Raw genomic sequence first — 21,219 nt, forward strand, 5'->3', positions numbered from 1 at the left:
CCTCCACAGCCACCCACAATAGAGTGTTGATAATAAAGCTGGCTGTTTACAATGTTATTGTAAAGGTTGCAGCAATTTGATGTATGCTACGTAAGCCTTAAACACTACTCTGTTTCCCAAAGGTGAATAAAACCTACTGTTATGAAATATTTACAGATATATTTAATGGGACCGTCACTTTTTTGCCATTGGTACAAACCCATGATGGGAAATACAAGATCAAGAAGAGCAATATTTATCAAGTTCGACTTCTGCATACACAAGACAATGAATGGTGGGTGCTGAGAAGATTTTTCACTCTTTTGAATGTATTTGTCATGTGGAATTATTATGGTGTGTGTGGTGGCTAGAGTATAACATTTTTGGAAATTTCTGAAACCACTAAATAAAAATAATGCACACCCAACTTACACATTTAAATATAAGCAGTTGAGTGCTTCCTGACACACCTAAACCTATTTCACTCCTTTGGTAGCATAAAAAGCATTTATACCTGAGGTGGCATACAGGCAACTCCCCATTTATGTGTGGGTAGCACTGCAGGTCATTGCATGTGTCGGCCGAGTGTATGTAACTGTTCTGCTCCCTTCTGGGGCCGAAAACAGCGTATGTGTCAGCGGTCATGCGCACACAAAATGATCGCCATCTGTATATAATTTTTACTATTTACCCTATACAGTAATACCTCGGGTTACGAACGCGATCCGTTCCGGATCGCAGTTCGTAACCCGAATAGTTCGTAACCCGAACGCGATGGGCGCCGCGCGGCGAAAACACTTCCGGGTTTGTGCAGTTCGTAACCCGAACTGTTCGCAAACCGAGGTGGTCGTAACCCGAGGTACGACTGTATATGAAATTTAAAAAGCAGTCCTATCTGTATGTTTACTCAGACTTACTCTGATATATGCAGTGTTTCCCAGTTGTACACGTAGGACTGCAGCATCAAAAGCATCAAAAGGCAAGCAAAATCATGAATACTCCCAATCCTAGAGAAAGAGTGCTCAAAACCTCTGCACGGTGCTACCCATGCACAGTTATCTTAGTTTTTGTCTTTTGAGATGTAAATAAATAAATATATATATGGAAATGGAAACTACAAATTCTGTAATAAGCAAAATAAAATTTATTTATACCATAATGGTCTCCTGCAGTCATGGTATTAAGGGCAGAGTCCACAGCATATTACTTAAATGCTAGTATGCAAAACCGTAATATAGTAAGCCCACAACCTGTGTAGGAGTTACATTCCAAGGGTTTGCCTGCAAAGGCAAAACTTTGCAAAGTCCAGAAGACCCCCGGAACCAACCCTGCGTGACTATTCCTACATTGCTAGGTTCTGGAAAGGTTGGTTGAGGCCTCTGGAAGGCTGTGGGAACTACCCATGAGATCCAGTAAGCAAGGTGGTGGGCTTAAAAACCCTTTTTGGGCACGAAAATCTGGCACAGAAAAAGCTTGTTAAGTAATCTGTCTTGCTTACCCAGCTCTGGGGAGGTCATGCAAGATCTAATGAGACTTTTGAGCTCTCGAGACAGCCCATTCCGACCCGTGATAGAAACTTAGATATGTAAGCTAATCAAATGGTACCTTAAACCTAAGTTATGGTTGCCATAACGGAACATATTTTTTAAAAAATGAAATTTATTGTTATGATTATTATTTTCATTTCTATACCACTCTATATTTTAAAGAAAATAGTCTCAAAGTTGTTTACCAACTTACCGGTAATTTATAGAGATGCCCCATAGCAGAGTATTCTAGGAAGCCAGTGTGGTGTAGTGTTGGACTAGAACCTGGGAGATCAGGGTTCAAATCCCCACTCAGTCATGAAGCTCACTGGGTGACCTTGGGCCAGGCACAGCCTCTTAACCTACCTCACAGGGTTGTTGTAGGGATTAAGTGAGGAGGGTGAACTGTGTACTCCTTGGAGAAAAAGGTGGGAGATAAATGCAATAAATAAGCTCTTCTTACCTGCTTAAGAAAGCTGGAGGAGCCAGCCAGATGGAGACATCAGTTGCCAGTCTGGCATCCAGAGATCTCCACATGGTCACAATTGGACCCTCGACACTTGAAAAATGTGCCTGGCACCTGGGGAATTTCTAACATTGCTTCTGACACTTTTCCCGGCTCTCCATTTATTAATTTTTATGCCACTCATTCAAAGCTGCAATCGCATAAGTAAAATATGTGCAAGTTTGCAGCTCTGCGGTACCATAAATACAAGCATCTGTAATCAGAATCTGTTTCACTATGATTAATAACTTGTGATCCTGAATCCGAGGCTTCATTTTTATCTCCAAGGATGGAAAAAAAAGTTGAGATTTGCACAAATGGGACAAATGTTTCCATCACATTTTGGTTATATCATTTGGTGTGAGAATTTTAAACATGGGTCAGTTTATTTCATGTGAAGGAGTCTGACGCATGTACATAACAGGAGGCGAAGGCTGCATCACACAGATCTAAGTGTTCACAGAACTACAGGCGTCCCACACTCGAGGGTTACGTTCTGGGCCCCCACATAAATAAGCGAAAATCGCTTAAGTGGGAAGCACCCTCTAAAAATCCTCTAAATGCCACCCCACCCCCCGCTCCCTCCAATCAATTCTCCTTTCAGCTAAGCCCTGCTGTGCCTACAGTCTCTGGAGCATCCACTGTCATTGAAGCCACAAGGACTCTCCAGCTCTCTCTTGCCATTCCCTGGTTTGAATCTATTTCCGGATCCCACACGTCTACACGGTCATGCGCAAATCAATTGCGCTTAAGTTGGATGCCTGTATCATTCTATAATGCTATTGATTGTCTTACCTAAAACTCTTCCTACAACACATTCTTTGAGAGTGTAAACCATTGTCCTTAAAAATGATTTCACCAATTCAAAATTATTTATCGTCCTAATTTACCAGTTATATCACTGGGGGGGGGGCAATGTGACATTTCCTCTCTCCCCCCCCCATTGTTTTCCTCATAGACCTCTGAATCTCTATTACCCAGAAAGCTAACTTGCGGAAAATATTTCTTCAAAGTTTATTGAATTTTTCCATTAATGTGGTTCAGTTATGCTAAGCTTCTCTTTTTTTAAAAATAGTCAGCCTAAAACCTAAAATTGCATTTAATAGAAATTAGGAAGCCATGATAACATAGACCTTAGTTACGGCCAGATTGGGCTTGCTGCAATATGTTTCGCATGGGAAAGTCAATGGAAACACCTTTTAAATCCCTAAATGGTTTGGGCCCATGATACCTAAAGGACTATTTCTTTCTTATATGAGTCTGACCACCCTTCAGGGTCTGCAGGGGAGGCTGTGCTTCACATTCCCAGGAAAATGGAGGCATGATTGCTTGGGATCATATTCTCTATGGATATTCCCAAACTGGAATTCCCTTTTCCAGGAAATTTGGTTGACCTCCCTTCTTTCAGACTTGTGGTCAAACATTTTTCCAGCAGGTGTTTTGGCCTTGTCAGGCTGAGTAGTTTTTAAGAGACCAGTCCTCTGTAAGTTTTGAGGTTTATCTACTTTTCTTGCCTTTGACCTTCAAGGTTTTATGATTGTATTGATTTGTTTAATGGATTTTGCGGGTGTTTCTAAAAGCATTGTGTCTGCAGTGCAAGAGCAGGGTATATATATATTTGTATATATTTTAAACTAAGAAAAATAGGTGGCATAAGTCCAGCTTGGCTTGTCTGTCATTTTTCTACCCTGTCTTGTGATAAGAATGAGCACATACAAAATTGAGTAAGATAAGGATAATTAGGTAGTGTGCTAGGCCCTCAAGTCATATCAAAACCTATTTTATCCTCCCTCTTATTTCTTTCCCAATTTCCTGGAAAGAGGCTTAGCTGACAGAGTTAAATTCATGCATCCATACCATAAACATGCAGGAGCCATTCCTCAAAGGCAGCTTCCTATTTTTGATACCTGATAATTCATAGTCAGACACACACTGAACCACAGATGATTTCAAGCGCTTTATTACTGAGCAGCTCTGAATTCTTTTTTTTCCTTTTTTTAATTTTGAAGGTCTATTGCAATGTTTTCATCACCTCCAGAAAACTACATTTCAGATGGAATTCTGTGCCCTAAAACAACATGGCTTGGAAGTGAACTGCTGCCCAAACTTGCTAAATGGTCCACAGAGACCGCAAAACGTGAATTTAAGAACACGCTCTCTCTCATTTCTGTTGCTAGATACAGCAAAATTTATCAAGATCTAAAGGAAAAGTACAAAGACATTGTAAAGGTAAAGAGCAGAACGACCAGATAAAGTTTTTGCTATTCAGTTTTTTATTAAAATGTATGTCGCAGTGTTTGTATTTCAAATTTGAATTCACGCTAAATAAACTTCATTGGAATCTTTCACTCCATATCTAGATATTTGTATGGTGGGGAATGTTAGTATTTGTAATATGGCACAGTGATGAGCAATAAGCCTTGACTTTAGGATTTTCAAGTGAAACCAAAAACGGCAACACATGACCAAATTCAAACGAACAGAATGTATTTACAACATATGTAATATCAAACACAAGACTAGAAACTGAACATATCTCATATAATACACATGAAAACAAATCCTATAGGTATGTATATGATGTATGGAAGTGAGAGCTGGACCATAAAGAAGGCTGATCGCTGAAGACTTGATGCTTTAGAATTATGGTGCTGGAGGAGACTCTTGAGAGTCCCATGGACTGCAAGAAGATCAAACCTATCCATTCTTAAGGAAATCAGCCCTGAGCGCTCACTGGAAGGACAGATCGTGAAGCTGAGGCTCCAATACTTTGGCCACCTCATGAGAAGAGAAGACTCCCTGGAAAAGACCCTGATGTTGGGAAAGATTGAGGGCACTAGGAGAAGGGGATGACAGAGGATGAGATGGTTGGACAGTGTTCTCGAAGCTATGAACATGAGTTTCACCAAACTGCGGGAGGCAGCGGAAGACAGGAGTGCCTGGTGTGCTCTGGTCCATGGGGTCATGAAGAGTCGGACACGACTGAACGACTAAACAACAACAACAACAAAATCCTATAGGTCTCTGAAAGTCCCTGTTGATATGAATGGAACCAAATAGCAGAAAGTCATTCAATAAGAAACAAGCTGAAAAGCTTTGTACTGCAAAGTTCCTGAAGTAACTGAAGTAGTCAGCGAACTTGTCGTATTCCAAAGTCTTTAGGATTTTCAAAACAGCTTGCCTCCAAAACATCTCTCCTACAAAATGCTTCAACCTTGCCAAAGGGGCAAAAAGGCAAACTGCCACTGCTCAATTCCCGCCTTCTTATTCGTAAAACTGACTCTGTGGACCTACAGTGGAATCTACAAAAATGGGGCACTTTCTAGAAAGGCCCACCATTCTGGTGCGTTTTCTGTGGGCTATGTATGTGTGTGTATTTGTGTGTATTTCCTGCCCAGAATCCACTGTGGAAGGATCTGTGGATCCAGAATTGGCCTCCACAGTCACATATGGACAGAGCGTTCATGGAAGACAATCTTACTCGGGTACCAGTGATCACCAGAGAGGGATACTAGTATCTACTATGTGTAGATGTGTGTGGTTTTTTGTATGTGTGTGTGTACAATTTTGAATATTCACAGTTAAATGAATTGTCATTTTGCTTGTTTACCTGCAGGTATGGCCTGAAGTAACAGATCCAGAAAAATTTGTATTTGAAGATGTTGCTATAGCTTCATACCTGTTGGTGCGTGGTGGTACAAAATATCTCTAAAAATGTAGATTTATATTTTTTTTAAAGAAACAGATTTCACATAGTGCTTGTAAAAGACAAGATGGAATTTTAACAAATAGAAATGTGAATTTGACTTTAAAATGCACAGTTGATATAAAAGTCTGTGAAATAGGGACAGAATAATGGTCTCAGCTTGGAAATGCATGCCTGATAATGAGAGATGATGGCTTTGGGTTTTAAAATATTTGATTTACTATGTGTATGTTATATCTATGAAAAGGAAAAGTACAAAACTCGGTCCACAAAAAGAAGAAAGTGCATAGACACACAAGAAGACAAAGCAGTAAGAGCTAAACATTTGTCTTCTTGTGCGTCTATGCATTTTCTTCTTTTTTGTGCACTGAGTTTGGTACTTTTCCTTCAAGAGCTATTCCTAGTACAGGCAACTCCCCACTTATGTGGGGGTTAATGGAGCCTCTGATTAACTTACATTTCTTAAAGAATGTAGATGGGACATTTCTTTATCCTTCTTGTCAAAATAGAATGTAGCCACATACCCCTGTTGCAAACACCATTAGAAAATCATCTTGATTTCTGTAAACTAACAAACCTTTTTATAGTTTTCATTAATGCTGTTTTTGCCACCTGTGGTTTTTTAAACATCGGGTTTTGTCTTTTTCTTAGATCCTTTGGGAAGACGAGAGAGCTGAGAGAGGATTGTCCAAGAAACAGTCTTTTGTGGATCTTGGCTGTGGAAATGGTCTCCTGGTTCACATTTTAAACAATGAGGGGGTAAATAACTTGAAATGGTCAACTTATTTGATTTCTTTATAAAATATTTATATACTGCTACCTCATTATTACGGGACCCAGGTGGTGCTGTGGGTTAAACCACAGAGTCTAGGGCTTGCTGATCAGAAGGTTGGCGGTTCGAATCCCTGCAACGGGGTGAGCTCCCATTGTTCGGTCCCAGCGCCTGCCCACCTAGCAGTTCGAAACCATATCAAAGTGCAAGTAGATAAATAGGGACCGCTCCGGCGGGAAGGTAAATGGCGTTTCCGTGCGCTGCTCTGGTTCACCAGAAGCAGTTCTGTCATGCTGGCCACATGACCTGGAAGCTGTCTGCGGACAAACGCCGGCTCCCTCGGCCTATAGAGCGAGATGAGCGCCACAACCCCAGAGTCGGACACGACTGGACCTGATGGTCAGGGGCACCTTTACCTTTACCTCATTATTGTGAATAACTTCAATATTTTTTATGATACGATAAAACCACACAAAAATTTAAAACTCAAGGCTATCAACTATTATAGAAAGATTTTGCCTCAATGTCTGCAACAACCCAGCAGCACAGACAAGTTTTCAGCAGGCATTTAAAGGTTGAAACAGAAGGTGTTTGCTGTTACCTACACATTCTGCTATATAAACTGAAATACTACTGGGTTGCTATGTCCCTCAGTCCTATGCCTGCCTGCCCAGAGTATATTTTCTCCCACTTCTGCAATCTCAGGACAATGGGGCAGTTGGAGCAGAACAGTTTTCCTGGTAAGGTGGGGGAAAGCAGGTTCTCTTAAGCTGCTCCTTGCCTGGCCGATGGCTGTGGCTCAAATGGTATTTTATTTGGGATTGAAGGCTTGCAGCTTCTAAATGGGCCTTTGGCTGCTGGCTGAGGTCATAGGGGACTTGGATCTGTTTATTTTTAAATGTATGTGTATATTTTTGTGTTATGATTTATTTTAAGCTTTTGGAAACCTTTTGGCAGAAAACCAGCTTACAAATATAACCACTGCTTCAGCCTCTAACAGTGTGTCTAGTATCCTCGAAGGGGCTTTAATAGGGGCATTCCTGTTAACAGGAGACAGTGAACTGCAACATTTTGTTGTAGGACTCGCATAAATATAAAAACTTGTCTTAGCCCTGATGAAGCAGAATCAGGCAATACGTTGGGATGAGGGGTAAGGATTTTCTGGTAAAAATACGGTTTTACAGTCAGGCATCAGTCCTGTGAGAATCCCCTACTTTCATTATAATTTCTGCCCTGGACTCCTTTTAGGAGGAAGCATGGGATATAAATTGAAAAAATACTAGTAGAATTCATCCTGATTTCAGGATGTATGGTGGCATTCTGTTCACTGTTTGCATCGTTTTGGGGAGGAGTATCTAAAAAGTAAGGTACAGTTTAACTGATCATTCATACATGGAATCTTTCAGCATCCAGGCAAAGGGATTGATGTCAGAAGAAGAAAAATATGGGACATGTACGGCCCACAGACACACTTGGAGGTATTGTTGAAACACGGGCATCTTTATAAAGTGCATCTCACTCAGAACTCCTTTTTGCAAACAAGCTCACTTACAGTGCACTCCTATGCATGATTACTAGGAAGTAAGTTTCATTGAGTTCAGTGAGGTTTATTCCAGGAAAATGGATATAGGATTGCAGCAGAAGGGCAAAAAACCCCACAACTTTATGTAAAGCATATCAAAATGTAGCCCAGCCCATTTTGTAAGTCTGTATTTGTGCACAATTGTGCAGAGAAAATATATCAGCTTCCGTTCTCCACCCCCTTCGGTTTTGTTGTTAACACTGGATCCTTATATTTCGATCTCTCAAATGGAATAAGAGTAGTTAACAGAGGCAGAGAAGACTGCTGAGCCGTCGTAGGTTGACAATTTGTAGGGTTTCCACAGAGACCTGATGTTCATGTACTTCATAAGGACTCTTTGTATTACCTGTATCATTTGTAACTGAGCTTTTGTTGCTGCAGTGTTTTATGTTCTAAGCTGTCCTAGTTTCTTTTTAAAGAAGAGTGAGGTAGAAACGTTTTACAACGATGAAGTAAAAACAAATTAATCCCACATTCACTTTAATTTGGATGGTTGATTCTTTCACTCTCATACTGTCTCAACCTTCCTCATCAATATGAGAGTGAGAGAGAACATCACACAGTAATTGACCTATACATTATGAGAGAATACATAACATATGAAGGTGGTTTAGGGGAAAGGTTGCATTTTATTTCATTTTTAATAGCCTTTGGGATTCACTATGACCCATTGCATAAAAGCATCTCGCCCGTAGTATAAGCTGCAATGGATACAGAGAAAGGGGGTGTATTAAACAATTTTTTTGCCGCAGGTGTGAGGTGGCACTGAAGCGAAGACCCTTTGCCGAAGTGATCAGGAAGAAATCCATATTTTCTATTTAGTAGAAACAAAAAATAAAATAAAAAATTCCTTCCAGTAGCACCTTAGAGACCAACTAAGTTTGTCATAGGTATGAGCTTTCGTGTGCATGCACACTTAGTAGGAATGGATGATATGAAAAACCCTATGGGCTTTTGAGAACCTAGAGTTCTCAAAAGAGATTTTGAGTCTTAAGGGTTTACTACCAAAACTTCTGTTAGAATTTCTCAGAAGGTAAAATAACCAAAACTTCTGTTAGAATTTCTCAGAAGGTAAAATAACCTTCAGTTTTCAACTTCCCTCTCGTTTTAGAAGAATAAGCTTAAATACATTCGAATTATTATTTTTTTAATGTGAAAATAAGAGTAGTATAAATGTAGGCTTTGAAACATATATGAAACATAAGAATGCAAGGAGATCTCCTGAGTCAGAATAGAGACCCCCACCGAGTCCAGTATTGTGTTCTCACCCTGGCCCCTGAGAAGCCCATGGGAAGCCCAGAGAGATGAGTAAATCAAATGGTGAACCATTCTCAAAATGCACAACATCACTAACTCAAGCTATTTTGGAAACATAACCAAACTGTAAATCTGATGTGGATAATGGATTTCAGTAGTAAAACACTACTACCAGTTTTGTTTACTTTATGTGACGTACTGTGTAAAAGACGTTGTTTTGTTTCCTTTTAGGAAAATACAGTTAGCCCAGACAATCTGTATCCAGATGTTGACTGGCTGATTGGAAATCATTCTGATGAGCTGACACCATGGATACCTGTAATTGCAGCCAGGTACCAAACCTCAGTGCTTTTTAAAAAAAACAAAGTGGATCTTAGGATGAAGAACCAGTATGGAGAGATATATTTACTAATCGCCTTTCTGCCATGGTACATGGAACAAATAAAAACAGAATAAGGATAGTATAAAAATCAACTACAGTGGAACCTCGGTTTACGACTACCTCCGTTTATGAAAACCTCTGTTTACGAATGCTGCGGACCCAGAAGTGTTTACATCCGGGTTCCGCGGCGTCAGATGCGCATGCGCAAAAGCGTGCCTTCGGCGAGCGAATGCCTCAGCAAGCGAACACCTCCACGGAACGGATTGTGTTCGCAAAGCGAGGTACCACTGTATGTAAAAAAGAAAACACCCCCCCCCAAAAAAATATGGTTTTTGGGGAGAGGATTTGAGCTGAAGTAATGAAGCCAGTGAGAATGGCAACAAAAGCTCCAGTAAATGCAAAACTTGCAGAAATGAACTCCTCTGAAGCCTAGGAAAGTTTGGTTTCTTTAGTACACAATCCAGAGAAAAGAGCAACATAGGTTTGAGTTTGCTTCAAGGGCCTTGAATGCCTGAAGGGTTCCTCCACATTTCCTGTGCACTAAATGCCATGAGAATGTGGCTATTGGTGGGAGGGGGACAGCCTTGGGAAGAGCAGAGAAGCAAACTGAAGCGGTTGCTAAGGGATTGATGAGAGTGTTGGAATGCGGAGTTAGCCAAGGCTATTGACTGTCTGGCTCCGAAGCGCCCTCTCCGATTGCATGGAGCCCGGACAGCCCCGTGGTTTTCCCCGGCACTGAGGGCGATGAAACAGTCGTTGAGACGACTAGAGCACCGGTGGCGGAAAAGTCATTCTGAATCAGACCGGACACGGGCTAGAGCTCAACTTCGAGCCTACCAAGTGGCAATGGCGACGGTGAAGAGGACCTTCTTCACTGTTTCCATCGCATCTGCAGAAAACAGCAGCAGGAGACTCTTCCAGGTGGTTCGCAATTTAGCGGAACCACCTGCTCCATCCGGGCCCGCTACGGGCCACATGATCTCCTGCAATGATTTTGCAAAGTTTTTTGCAGATAAAGTCGCTCAGATTCGGGAAGAGGTAGACTCCACCGTGGGAGCAGGGCTGGGGCGGGGGAGTGCTAGAGTCCTGTCTAGTCAAGTTGTGTGGGATCAATTTCAATCTGTTACCTCCGAGGATGTGGACAGGCTGTTTGGACAAGTGAAACCAACCACCTGTCTCCTTGATCCTTGCCCATCCTGGCTTATAAAAGCTAGCCGGGAAGGGCTGGGCGATGGGCTTCGCGGGTTGGTGAATGCTTCTCTCCATGAAGGAGCCTTCCCAGACCCGCTGAAAGAGGCGGTTATTAAACCGCTTCTTAAAAAACCATCTATAGATCCGGCCAATATGACCAACTATCGCCCAGTCTCAAATCTTCCATTCTTGGGCAAGGTGATTGAGTGAGTGGTTGCTGAACAACTCCAGGCACGCCTGGAAGAAGCGGACCATTTGGATCCCTTCCAGTCAGGATTCAGACCTCATCATGGGACTGAAACTGCCTTGGTCGCACTGGTTGATGATCTCCGGCGGGCTAGGGACAAAGGTGAGAGCTGTTTCCTTGTTCTGCTGGATCTCTCAGCGGCTTTTGACACCATCGACCATAACATCCTTCTGGACCGTCTAGAGGGCTTGGGAGCTGGGGGCACTGTCATACAGTGGTTCCGCTCCTTCCTCCTGGGCCGTGTTCAGAAAGTGGTGGTGGGGGATGAGTGTTCAGACCCCTGGGCTCTCACTTGTGGGGTGCCTCAGGGTTCTGTCCTCTCCCCCATGCTTTTTAACATCTACATGCAGCCGCTGGGAGAGATCATCAGGGGGTTTGGGCTGGGTGTCCATCAGTATGCAGATGATACCCAGCTCTACCTCTCTTTTAAATCAGAACCAGTGAAGGTGGTGAAGGTCCTGTGTGAGTGTCTGGAGGCAGTTGGAGGATGGATGGCGGCTAACAGATTGAGATTGAATCCTGACAAGACAGAAGTACTGTTTGTGGGGGACAGGAGGCGGGCGGGTGTGGAGGATTCCCTGGTTCTGAATGGGGTAACTGTGCCCCTGAAAGACCAGGTGCGCAGCCTGGGAGTCATTTTAGACTCACAGCTGTCCATGGAGGCACAAGTCAATTCTGTGTCCAGGGCAGCTGCTTATCAGCTCCATCTGGTACGCAGGCTGAGTCCCTACCTGCCCGCTGACTGTCTCTCCAGAGTGGTGCATGCTCTAGTTATCTCTCACTTGGACTACTGCAATGCGCTCTACATGGGGCTACCTTTGAAGGTGACCCGGAAACTACAACTAACCCAGAATGCGGCAGCTAGACTGGTGACTGGGAGCGGCCGCCGAGACCACATAACACCGGTCCTGAAAGACCTACATTGGCTCCCAGTACGTTTCCGAGCACAATTCAAAGTGTTGGTGCTGACTTTTAAAGCCCTAAACGGCCTCGGTCCAGTATACCTGAAGGAGCGTCTCCACCCCCATCGTTCTGCCCGGACACTGAGGTCCAGCGCCGAGGGCCTTCTGGCGGTTCCCTCGCTACGAGAAGCCAAGTTGCAGGGAACCAGGCAGAGGGCCTTCTCGATAGTGGCACCCACCCTGTGGAATGCCCTCCCACTAGAGGTCAAGAAGAACAACAATTACCAGACCTTTAGAAGGCATCTCAAGGCAGCCCTGTTTAGGGAAGCTTTTAATGTTTGATGGATTTCTGTATTTTACTGTTTTGTTGGAAGCCGCCCAGAGTGGCTTCCAGTGGGTGGGTTGTTTATGGTAATGATCTCTGTGTGTGCTATTAATTCTATTAATGTTTAATTGTTTTAAATGACATTTTAAAGCTATTTTTGTTTTATCTGTAAGCTGCCTTGAGTCCCTGCCAGAGAAAAAGACAGGATATAAATTAAAAGGAATATTATTTAAATTCTTACTTCCTCTTCATCATAAGTTCCCAGGGCCGGTTAAACTAGTGTAAAATACAATATTTAGATTAGCTAAAACCATTTGAAAACAGAAGAATAATAGGTTGAGGTTGGTGGTGATGGGAAACAGAATTTTTGCTGACAGATAGTAGTGTGAACAGCCACCAGGGGGCAGCAGGCCATTTAGATACTGTAAGTATATCAACTTAATTCAGTTTTATTTCTGTATTGGCCTTGGGCCATGAAAAAAATACAACATTATATTTAAAAGAATATCTATATCCCACTGATCATTATAGAAAATGAGTCAAGAAAAAAAAATATTTAAACGATCCCATTAGCAGTCTACAACAGCAAGGGAAACTGGAGCTTGAGAGGGAATAGAATAAAAAGCTTTCGGGAATCTGGTGTCCTTTTAGTTGGAAGCCATATTCCAGGAAGTAAAGGCAGCCTTGGCCCTTATATAGTCCAGCTTGCCGGGGAAATGCTCTGACCTTAGACAGCGTGGTAGAGTTGAAAGGGGAAATAGGAGATCAGCCTAAATGATCTTTACAAACCCTAAACTGTAACACTTCTGTCAAATCTAAGAGATCCAACAGTTTGTAGATTTTGCATAAGTATTTGCAGATGCATTTTCAATAGATTGAGCCCATTTCCCTTACTGCAGGTCTTCCTATTCTTGCCGCTATTTTCTGTTGCCTTGCTGCTTCTTTGATTTCTATGGAAAGTACAACCGAAGGCAAAGTAAGAAGACCCAGTATAGAGAATATCTTGATTTTGTTATGGAAGTGGGAATTGTGTGTGGCTTTCGTGTGGAAGAAGATTGCCTTAGAATTCCTTCAACAAAAAGGGTAACTTTCAAATGCATTGTTCTTAATCCATTTTAATTGCTTCATATAGCCTTGGGTTTTTTAAAAAAATATCTTGCTGTAGCCTGGCTGAATCAGTGGTCTTGAAAGTAGTGATGGAAAGCTCTTGCTCCTCCCCCCCCTCTCTCTCTCTCCCCCCCCCCCGGTAATTGCACTTCTCCCAGTAAATGTCTAATAATCCTGATGGGTTGGATTTCCCTTGAAATAACAAAGTAAGGCAGGAAAGTGTTTGGTTAAGGAAGGCTGCATGGTCAAAGAGCTAAAAACTGGCAACATCTTAATAAACCTAGATTGTAGAGCTGATTTTTGTCATTATGTGTTATGAAATATGATTTTGCGTAGGATCTTGTGTTTCCTTGGTTTGTTTGTATTTTTTCTTTGTAAATCATAAGAGTCGGACACGACTAAACGACTAAACAACAACAAATCATAAGGTTTTTGTATTTTCTTTTGTATTTCTTTGTTTGTATAATTTTGTACTTTTCTTATAATTTTGTAACATTTTGAAGAGTGAAATAAAGTTGTTGTTGTTTTTTTTTTAAAAAAAAAACAGATTGTAGAGCTGTAGCAGTCCTATCAGTGCATACAGAACAGTTCTCATACAGAACAGCTAAGAGCACAGAATCTCACTGGTTTCAATATGGACTTGAGTTAAATACAGGACACTGAAATTATCCAGACTAATTGGACATTTAAAATATGTTATTAAATTGTTGTTTTTAATCACTTGTTGCTGGAGAGCCAGTGTGGTGTAGTGGTTAAGAGCGGTAGACTCGTAATCTGGTGAACCGGGTTCATGTCTCTGCTCCTCCACATGCAGCTGCTGGGTGACCTTGGGCTAGTCGCACTTCTTTGAAGTCTCTCAGCCTCACTCACATCACAGAGTGTTTGTTGTGGGGGAGGAAGGGAAAGGAGAGTGTTAGCCGCTTTGAGACTCCTTCGGGTAGTGATAAAGTGGGATATCAAATCCAAACTCTTCTTCGTCTTCTTCTTCTTCTTGCTGCCCTGGACTCCTTTGAGAGGTAGAGCAGGATATAAACGCAGTAAGAATCAATCCCACCAGAAACACCTGTGTAGAAAAGTTTTCTTATTGAGATAGGTGTTGCTTATCTATAAACGTTTTATACCACATCCACATGAAGTTGGCATCAAAGTGCCAGCCCATAGCACCGTACGTTGTTTTGAACCTTGTAAGTTCAAATCAACTATTTGTAAAGCAGACATCACAGTTGGGGCTTTCATGCCATCTAATACCCCAACTGAACGATGCACCACACTGTAGGCGCATCAGAAATGCAACTTAAAACGATCAAGTTATTACATGGTAGACTTTTAAGGATTAGGAGGGAGGCTGTTCTCTCTTGGTGGTTCTTTTCCCCTGTTCCTTTTCCTGTCTGGGTCTTCCACAGCCAAAAACCGAATATTAAGACTAGTTGGGCTAGTATCCCGAAGAGCGTTTAGTGGTGAAGTTCTGATTGCAAAGTTTCTTATTCTGGGATTGCGGGAGTGGGGGCTGAAGTAAATTCCTAGCCCAGTTTGGCTCTTGCCTCTGGTGAGCTTCTCCCTTCCCCAAGGCTATAGGCTCTTTAAACAAGAGGATCATGCTCTCTGCTTTGCAGTCACATCTGATGTGCTGAACATTGTCTGATCTGGATTTAATGTGTTGTATGGAGGAGAGCGTTGCCTTACGGCCCTATAATACAATAAAATTGAGGCAAACCGCTTGAGTGGGAGGGTCTCTTTGTTCAGGGTATATAATTTTGATTCTGCTTCTCTTAGGTATGCCTAATTGGGACGTCTAGAACATATCTAGCAACGCAAGGTGCTGTACTTGATGAACAGCGAGCACAATATATCAGTCGGCGCCAGTCAAGCACCATGGTAGCACCAGATCATCAAATAGATGGATTTCATCAACATGAGAGCCTCCCAGCTGCAAGCGAGGTCACTATCTGCCCAGCAGCAGATACAAAAGTATCCCAAAAGACAGATGTGGGGAAAGTCCTAATATCTGGATTTCTGCCCAGGGGAAAAGAACAAGTGAGAAATTGCACTACTCTCCCCCAGGATTTGGTTGACAAAGTGGTTCTGAAGGTAGCAAAATTACTGTTAAAGGAAACCAAAGGGAGTCCACTTGAAATGGCCAACACGTGGAATCGAGGAGGTGAGATCTTTGCTTCATATATTATATGAAAATGGAAATTTCCTATGAATTGAAATTGCCAATTATATTTGAATTCACAAACCTCATCTGAAGGATGTTAGAAAGCATTCTGAGTAATCATGCTGAATTCATCATGAATGCAGAACTGTAAATCGCAGGCACCCATTGTTTTCTAACAACCATGAAATATTATGGAGTCTCTAGAATGCAAAAAGTTGACATCCAGCAAGTCATATAAATATATTGTGTTATGTTGTTGTTTAGTCGTTTAGTCGTGTCCGACTCTTCGTGACCCCACGGACCAGAGCACGCCAGGCACTCCTGTCTTGCACTGCCTCCCGCAGTTTGGTCAAACTCATGTTCGTAGCTTCGAGAACACTGTCCAACCATCTCGTCCTCTGTCGTCCCCTTCTCCTAGTGCCCTCAATCTTTCCCAACATCAGGGTCTTTTCCAAAGATTCCTCTCTTCTCATGAGGTGGCCAAAGTATTGGAGCCTCAGCTTCACGATCTGTCCTTCCAGGGAGCACTCAGGGCTGATTTCCTGAAGAATGGATAGGTTTGATCTTCTTGCAGTCCATGGGACTCTCAAGAGTCTCCTCCAGCACCATAATTCAAAAGCATCAATTCTTCGGCGATCAGCCTTCTTTATGGTCCAGCTCTCACTTCCATGCATCACTACTGGGAAAACCATAGCTTTAACTATACGGACCTTTGTCGGCAAGGTGATGTCTCTGCTTTTTAAGATGCTGTCTAGGTTTGTCATCGCTTTTCTCCCAAGAAGCAGGCGTCTTTTAATTTCGTGACTGCTGTCACCATCTGCAGTGATCAAGGAGCCCAAGAAAGTAAAATCTCTCACTGCCTCCATTTCTTCCCCTTCTATTTGCCAGGAGGTGATGGGACCAGTGGCCATGATCTTGGTTTTTTTGATGTTGAGCTTCAGACCATATTTTGCGCTCTCCTCTTTCACCCTCATTAAAAGGTTCTTTAATTCCTCCTCGCTTTCTGCCATCAAGGTTGTGTCATCTGCATATCTGAGGTTGTTGATATTTCTTCCGGCAATCTTAATTCCGGCTTGGGTTTCATCTAGTTCAGCCTTTCGCATGATGAATTCTGCATATAAGTTAAATAAGCAGGGAGACAATATACAACCTTGTCGTACTCCTTTCCCAATTTTGAACCAATCAGTTGTTCCATATATTGTGTTATAATGTCACAGTAAAGGCTTGACATAGACAGCATGCCTGGAAAGAAATTATTCTTTAGATACAGCCCTTAATTAACAAGAGATTTCTAGGCTTCTCTTGGGCCATAGCCCTCCTTGGGTGCACCCAAATAATGGTAGAATTGCTAATGTTTTGGGGAGAGGGTATTTCTTGGAGATAGGGGAGAAACCAAGAGTGGATTTTTGTAGATGATAAATGTGTATAATTCTAGTAGAGGGGATATGGTAGTGCTTCATTTCCAAAAAGAGGAGCTGGGGCCGTGCCTGAGTAATATGTCTGGTGGTGAGCCTGGATTCTTGGTTTTAAATATATGTGGGTGGACACACTGTAATTCCTAGCAGTGTGTGAAATGCATTATTCACATGCTCATAAGCAGTTCTTCCTCTTATATTCTAGGACTTAGCCCAAGGATCATAAACAGATTTTAGGATTCATCCCTGGGAAGCTCGGAATAAATAGTACTCTGTCCAAGGCTTTGTTTTGTCTGTTTTCAACTTCTTGTTTTTGTACTGAATAAATGTGAGCCTAGAGCAGAGAGAAAGTTTTTGGAGACCTTCCCTCAGTTGGCTGAGATGTAACCAAAAAATCATGGTTTGATTCTGTGTGAACAAGCCTTGTGCTCATGTGCTCTGACTTCCCCTCTTACATCTGACCTAATTTTCTGTTAGTCCAGATTCAATGGTCTGTTCACACTATAGATTACCCACTTAGGATGCAACTTTAACTATAGTTGTCCAGTGGTTCCAAGGTAAGGAAGCCTTTAGTCCTGTCATGTACCACTTCTTGGTTGGCAGGCTGGATCCTCTAGCAAGAACATCAGCATGGAGGGGTGTCCATCAGCTCCAGGATCAGCCCTGCTTGGTTAGGAGCAGGAGGGCTCTAGCATCGTTCATATCACATCGTTTGAATTATACTTCTGCTTTTGCTTTTCTGGGGGGAAAGACACAGTTATAGGGAGGTACTCAGGCGATCATTTTGTTGCACCACAGCCCTGAAGTTCTTGGCCCCCCACACTCAGTTTCACCCTTTCTCCCTCAGAGCAGGAAAGGTGCTGAACTAAAGCGTTACTATTCTTTCCTCTCGGGTTGCAGAAACCACAATCTACTGGGGTTTCACTTGGCCAGATCTCATGCTGTCCTTCACACAAGTGGAGGCACCATTGCTCTCCTCAACAACTAGAGAACACAGATGCCAAGAAAGCAGTGAAAAGTGTTACGAGTGATACCCCAAAAAAGTTTGATGTGCATTCTCCTGCTTTCATCGCTTTATAAACACCAACATGGTTACCAGCAGTGAGATCACCACTTTCCCTGCAGTGAAGGTACCTTGGGAAAGGATGGTAGATCTCAGTCTCTCCTCTCTCTAGCAACATTTCTTCCTTCAGTCCTCAGCTTCAAAAGGGGAAGTGTGGCAAGAGCCAGACAGCAGCCCTGAGGGCTGGCGGGTCAAGTATCAACAAAAAAGGAGAAAGATGGCACCTCTGGGTCTCCCTCCCTCTCCTGAGCAAGCCCCCTTTGCATTCTGAACACTGGGTTGTAATTCAGTATGAGTAAACAACAGAGTTGAGGGTGCAGTCTTTTTTAAAACCAATAGAGAAATTCATCCAACGGGCCCCATTTATTTCAGTTAAAAACAAATGTTGCCATAAGTTCCAAATGGAAATGTGTTTCTCATTTGCCCTTATGTCTGTTTCCCATCTGCTCAGCTTCTCCCCTTGGCCAGAGCATCCTCTTGCTTGTTCCGTTGTCTCCTGTAGAAGACAGTAACCTCCCAAGTACACCAATACTTGTAGATTCTCCCTTTTCAGATTTATTGTGCAAATTGTTAAGAGATGTTGTAAATTGACCACATCCTTTAATATATTCATGACAGCTAGAAGACATGAGTTTCTCATTAAGTTTCTATCTGGTCTACCCCAAAGCCTTTTTATGTTGACTATTGCTGCTTTACCACATTTGTAGATTCATAGAACTGTAGAGCTGGAAGGGACGCTGAGGGCCCTCTAGTCCACTCCCTGCAATGCAGGAATCTCAACTAAAGCATCCATGACAGAGGGCCATCCAACCTCTGCTTAAAAACCTCCAATGAAGAAGAGTCCACAATTTCCCAAGGGAGGCCAATTTCCCAAGTTGAGCAGCTCTTACTGTCAGAAAGTTCTTCCACATGTTATTCAGAACCATTTTTCTTGTAACTTGAATCCATTGGTTGGGGTCCTAGCCTTCAAAGCAGGAGAAAATAAGCTTGCTCCATCTTCCATGTGACAGCCCTTGAGATATTTGAAGTAGGTTGTCTTAACTCCTCTCAGTCTCCTTTTTTCCAGGCTAAACATACCCAACTTCATCAACCATTCTTCAGCAGTCTTGGTTTCCAGACCCTTGATCCTCTTGGTCACCCTCCTCTGCACAGGTTCCAGCTTGCCAATATTCTTCTTGAATTGTGGCGCCCAGAACTGGACACACGACTCCAGGTGTGGTCTGACCAAGGCAGGAGAAAGTAGTACCACTACTTCCCTTGATCAGGACTCTATTCTTCTGTTGATGTAGTCTGAACAGGGGTCAGCAACCTAGGGCCCACGAGCTGCTCCTGAACCAAATTGCCCGCTCGCGCGCTGCGCTAAACTGGTGCAGTGCAGCACAGGGACTCGCTTCCGCGGTGCTTGAAATCATGTCTACACATGCACAGATGCCGAAAATCGCAGGTGCGTGCGTGCATGATCCGGCCCACTGAGGGATCTCCGCGGGACCGATCTGGCCCAGGCAAGATAAACCTTGCTGACCCCTGGTCTAGAATAATGTTAGCCAGTGGTTTCATTTCCAATATTTTCCTCTCTCTCCCTGGGCCATGATCTTGACCAGGAAGGTTGAAAAAACCACCTGTGCCCCAGAGTTTCATGTTGTTGTTGTTTAGTTGTTTAGTCGTGTCCGACTCTTCGTGACCCCATGTACCAGAGCGCGCCAGGCACTCCTGTCTTCCACTGCCTCCCACAGTTTGGTCAAACTCATGTTCATAGCTTTGAGAACACTGTCCAACCATTTTGTCCTCTGTCGTCCCCTTCTCCTAGTGCCCTCCATCTTTCCCAACATCAGGGTCTTTTCCAGGTAGTCTTCTCTTCTCATGAGGTGGCCAAAGTATTGGAGCCTCAGCTTCAGTATCTGTCCTTATAGTGAGCACTCGGGGCTAATTTCCTTCAGAATGGATAGGTTTGATCTTCTTGCAGTCCATGGGACTCTCAAGAGTCTCCTCCAGCACCATAATTCAAAAGCATCAATTCTTTGGTGATCAGCCTTCTTTATGGTCCAGCTCTCACTTCCATACATCACTACTGGGAAAACCATAGCTTTAACTATACAGACCTTTGTCGGCAAGGTGATGTCTCTGCTTTTTAAGATGCTGTCTAGGTTTGTCATTGCTTTTCTCCCAAGAAGAAAGCGTCTTTTAATTTCGTGACTGCTGTCGCCATCTGCAGTGATCAAGGAGCCCAAGAAAGTAAAATCTCTCACTGCCTCCATTTCTTCCCCTTCTATTTGCCAGGAGGTGATGGGACCAGTGGCCATGATCTTGGTTTTTTTTTATGTTGAGCTTCAGACCATATTTTGCGCTCTCCTCTTTCACCCTCATTAAAAGGTTCTTTAATTCCTCCTCACTTTCTGCCATCAAGGTTGTGTCATCTGCATATCTGAGGTTGTTGATTTTCTTCCGGCAATCTTAATTCCGGCTTGGGATTCATCTAGTCCAGCCTTTCGCATGATGAATTCTGCATATAAGTTATACAACCTTGTCATACTCCTTTCCCAATTTTGAACCAATCAGTTCCATATCCAGCTCTAACTGTAGCGTCTTGTCCCACATAGAGATTTCTCAGGAGACAGATGAGGTGATCAGGCACTCCCATTTCTTTAAGAACTTGCCATAGAGTTACATAGTCCCTTGCCATACAAAGGCTATGTCTGGCAATGTCATTTGTACGCATGTGAATCAGAAGGAAGGCGTTGCAGTCAGAAGGCTTTATAAGACTTGGCAACTTTTCTGTCACATTGTGAATCTTTGCACCTGGAAGACAGGACACCTCCCGGGACATCCTGTTAACTCTGCACTGCTGCCCCTGTCCCTCTCAGTAGTGAGCCACATCTCTTCCTCCTCTGGGGTGTGGCAAGAATTGTTCTGTGCACCGTACCTTCCACAGCCACCTGTTTTCTGAGGTCTGCACCTGCTATTCTTGCTCCCCTGGCCCAGAATCAGTGGCATGGAATCAGTTTTCCAACTCCAGTGACACAGCATGGCTCCTGACAGTTCTACTTCTGTGTGTCACGCTCCTCCAGAAGGTTGACTCCTCCACTGAGTGATCTTCTTCCTCCC

General features: G+C 43.0%; 1 protein-coding gene across 1 annotated transcript in view; it reads left to right on the forward strand.

Moving 5' to 3' along the window:
- Nucleotides 1-21,219, forward strand: part of TRMT44 (tRNA methyltransferase 44 homolog) — a 28,665-nt gene that overhangs the window by 1,290 nt on the left and 6,156 nt on the right. Inside the window, exons 2-9 of the mRNA XM_088657652.1 lie at nucleotides 157-274; nucleotides 4,020-4,239; nucleotides 5,627-5,695; nucleotides 6,368-6,475; nucleotides 7,895-7,966; nucleotides 9,559-9,659; nucleotides 13,274-13,457; nucleotides 15,255-15,639. Coding sequence (XP_088513778.1) covers nucleotides 157-274; nucleotides 4,020-4,239; nucleotides 5,627-5,695; nucleotides 6,368-6,475; nucleotides 7,895-7,966; nucleotides 9,559-9,659; nucleotides 13,274-13,457; nucleotides 15,255-15,639 — 1,257 coding nt within the window. The remainder of the gene's footprint in view (nucleotides 1-156; nucleotides 275-4,019; nucleotides 4,240-5,626; nucleotides 5,696-6,367; nucleotides 6,476-7,894; nucleotides 7,967-9,558; nucleotides 9,660-13,273; nucleotides 13,458-15,254; nucleotides 15,640-21,219) is intronic.

This window comes from Zootoca vivipara, chromosome Z1, assembly GCF_965207765.1.
Source record: "Zootoca vivipara chromosome Z1, rZooViv2.hap1.1, whole genome shotgun sequence".
Lineage (NCBI taxonomy): Eukaryota > Metazoa > Chordata > Lepidosauria > Squamata > Lacertidae > Zootoca > Zootoca vivipara.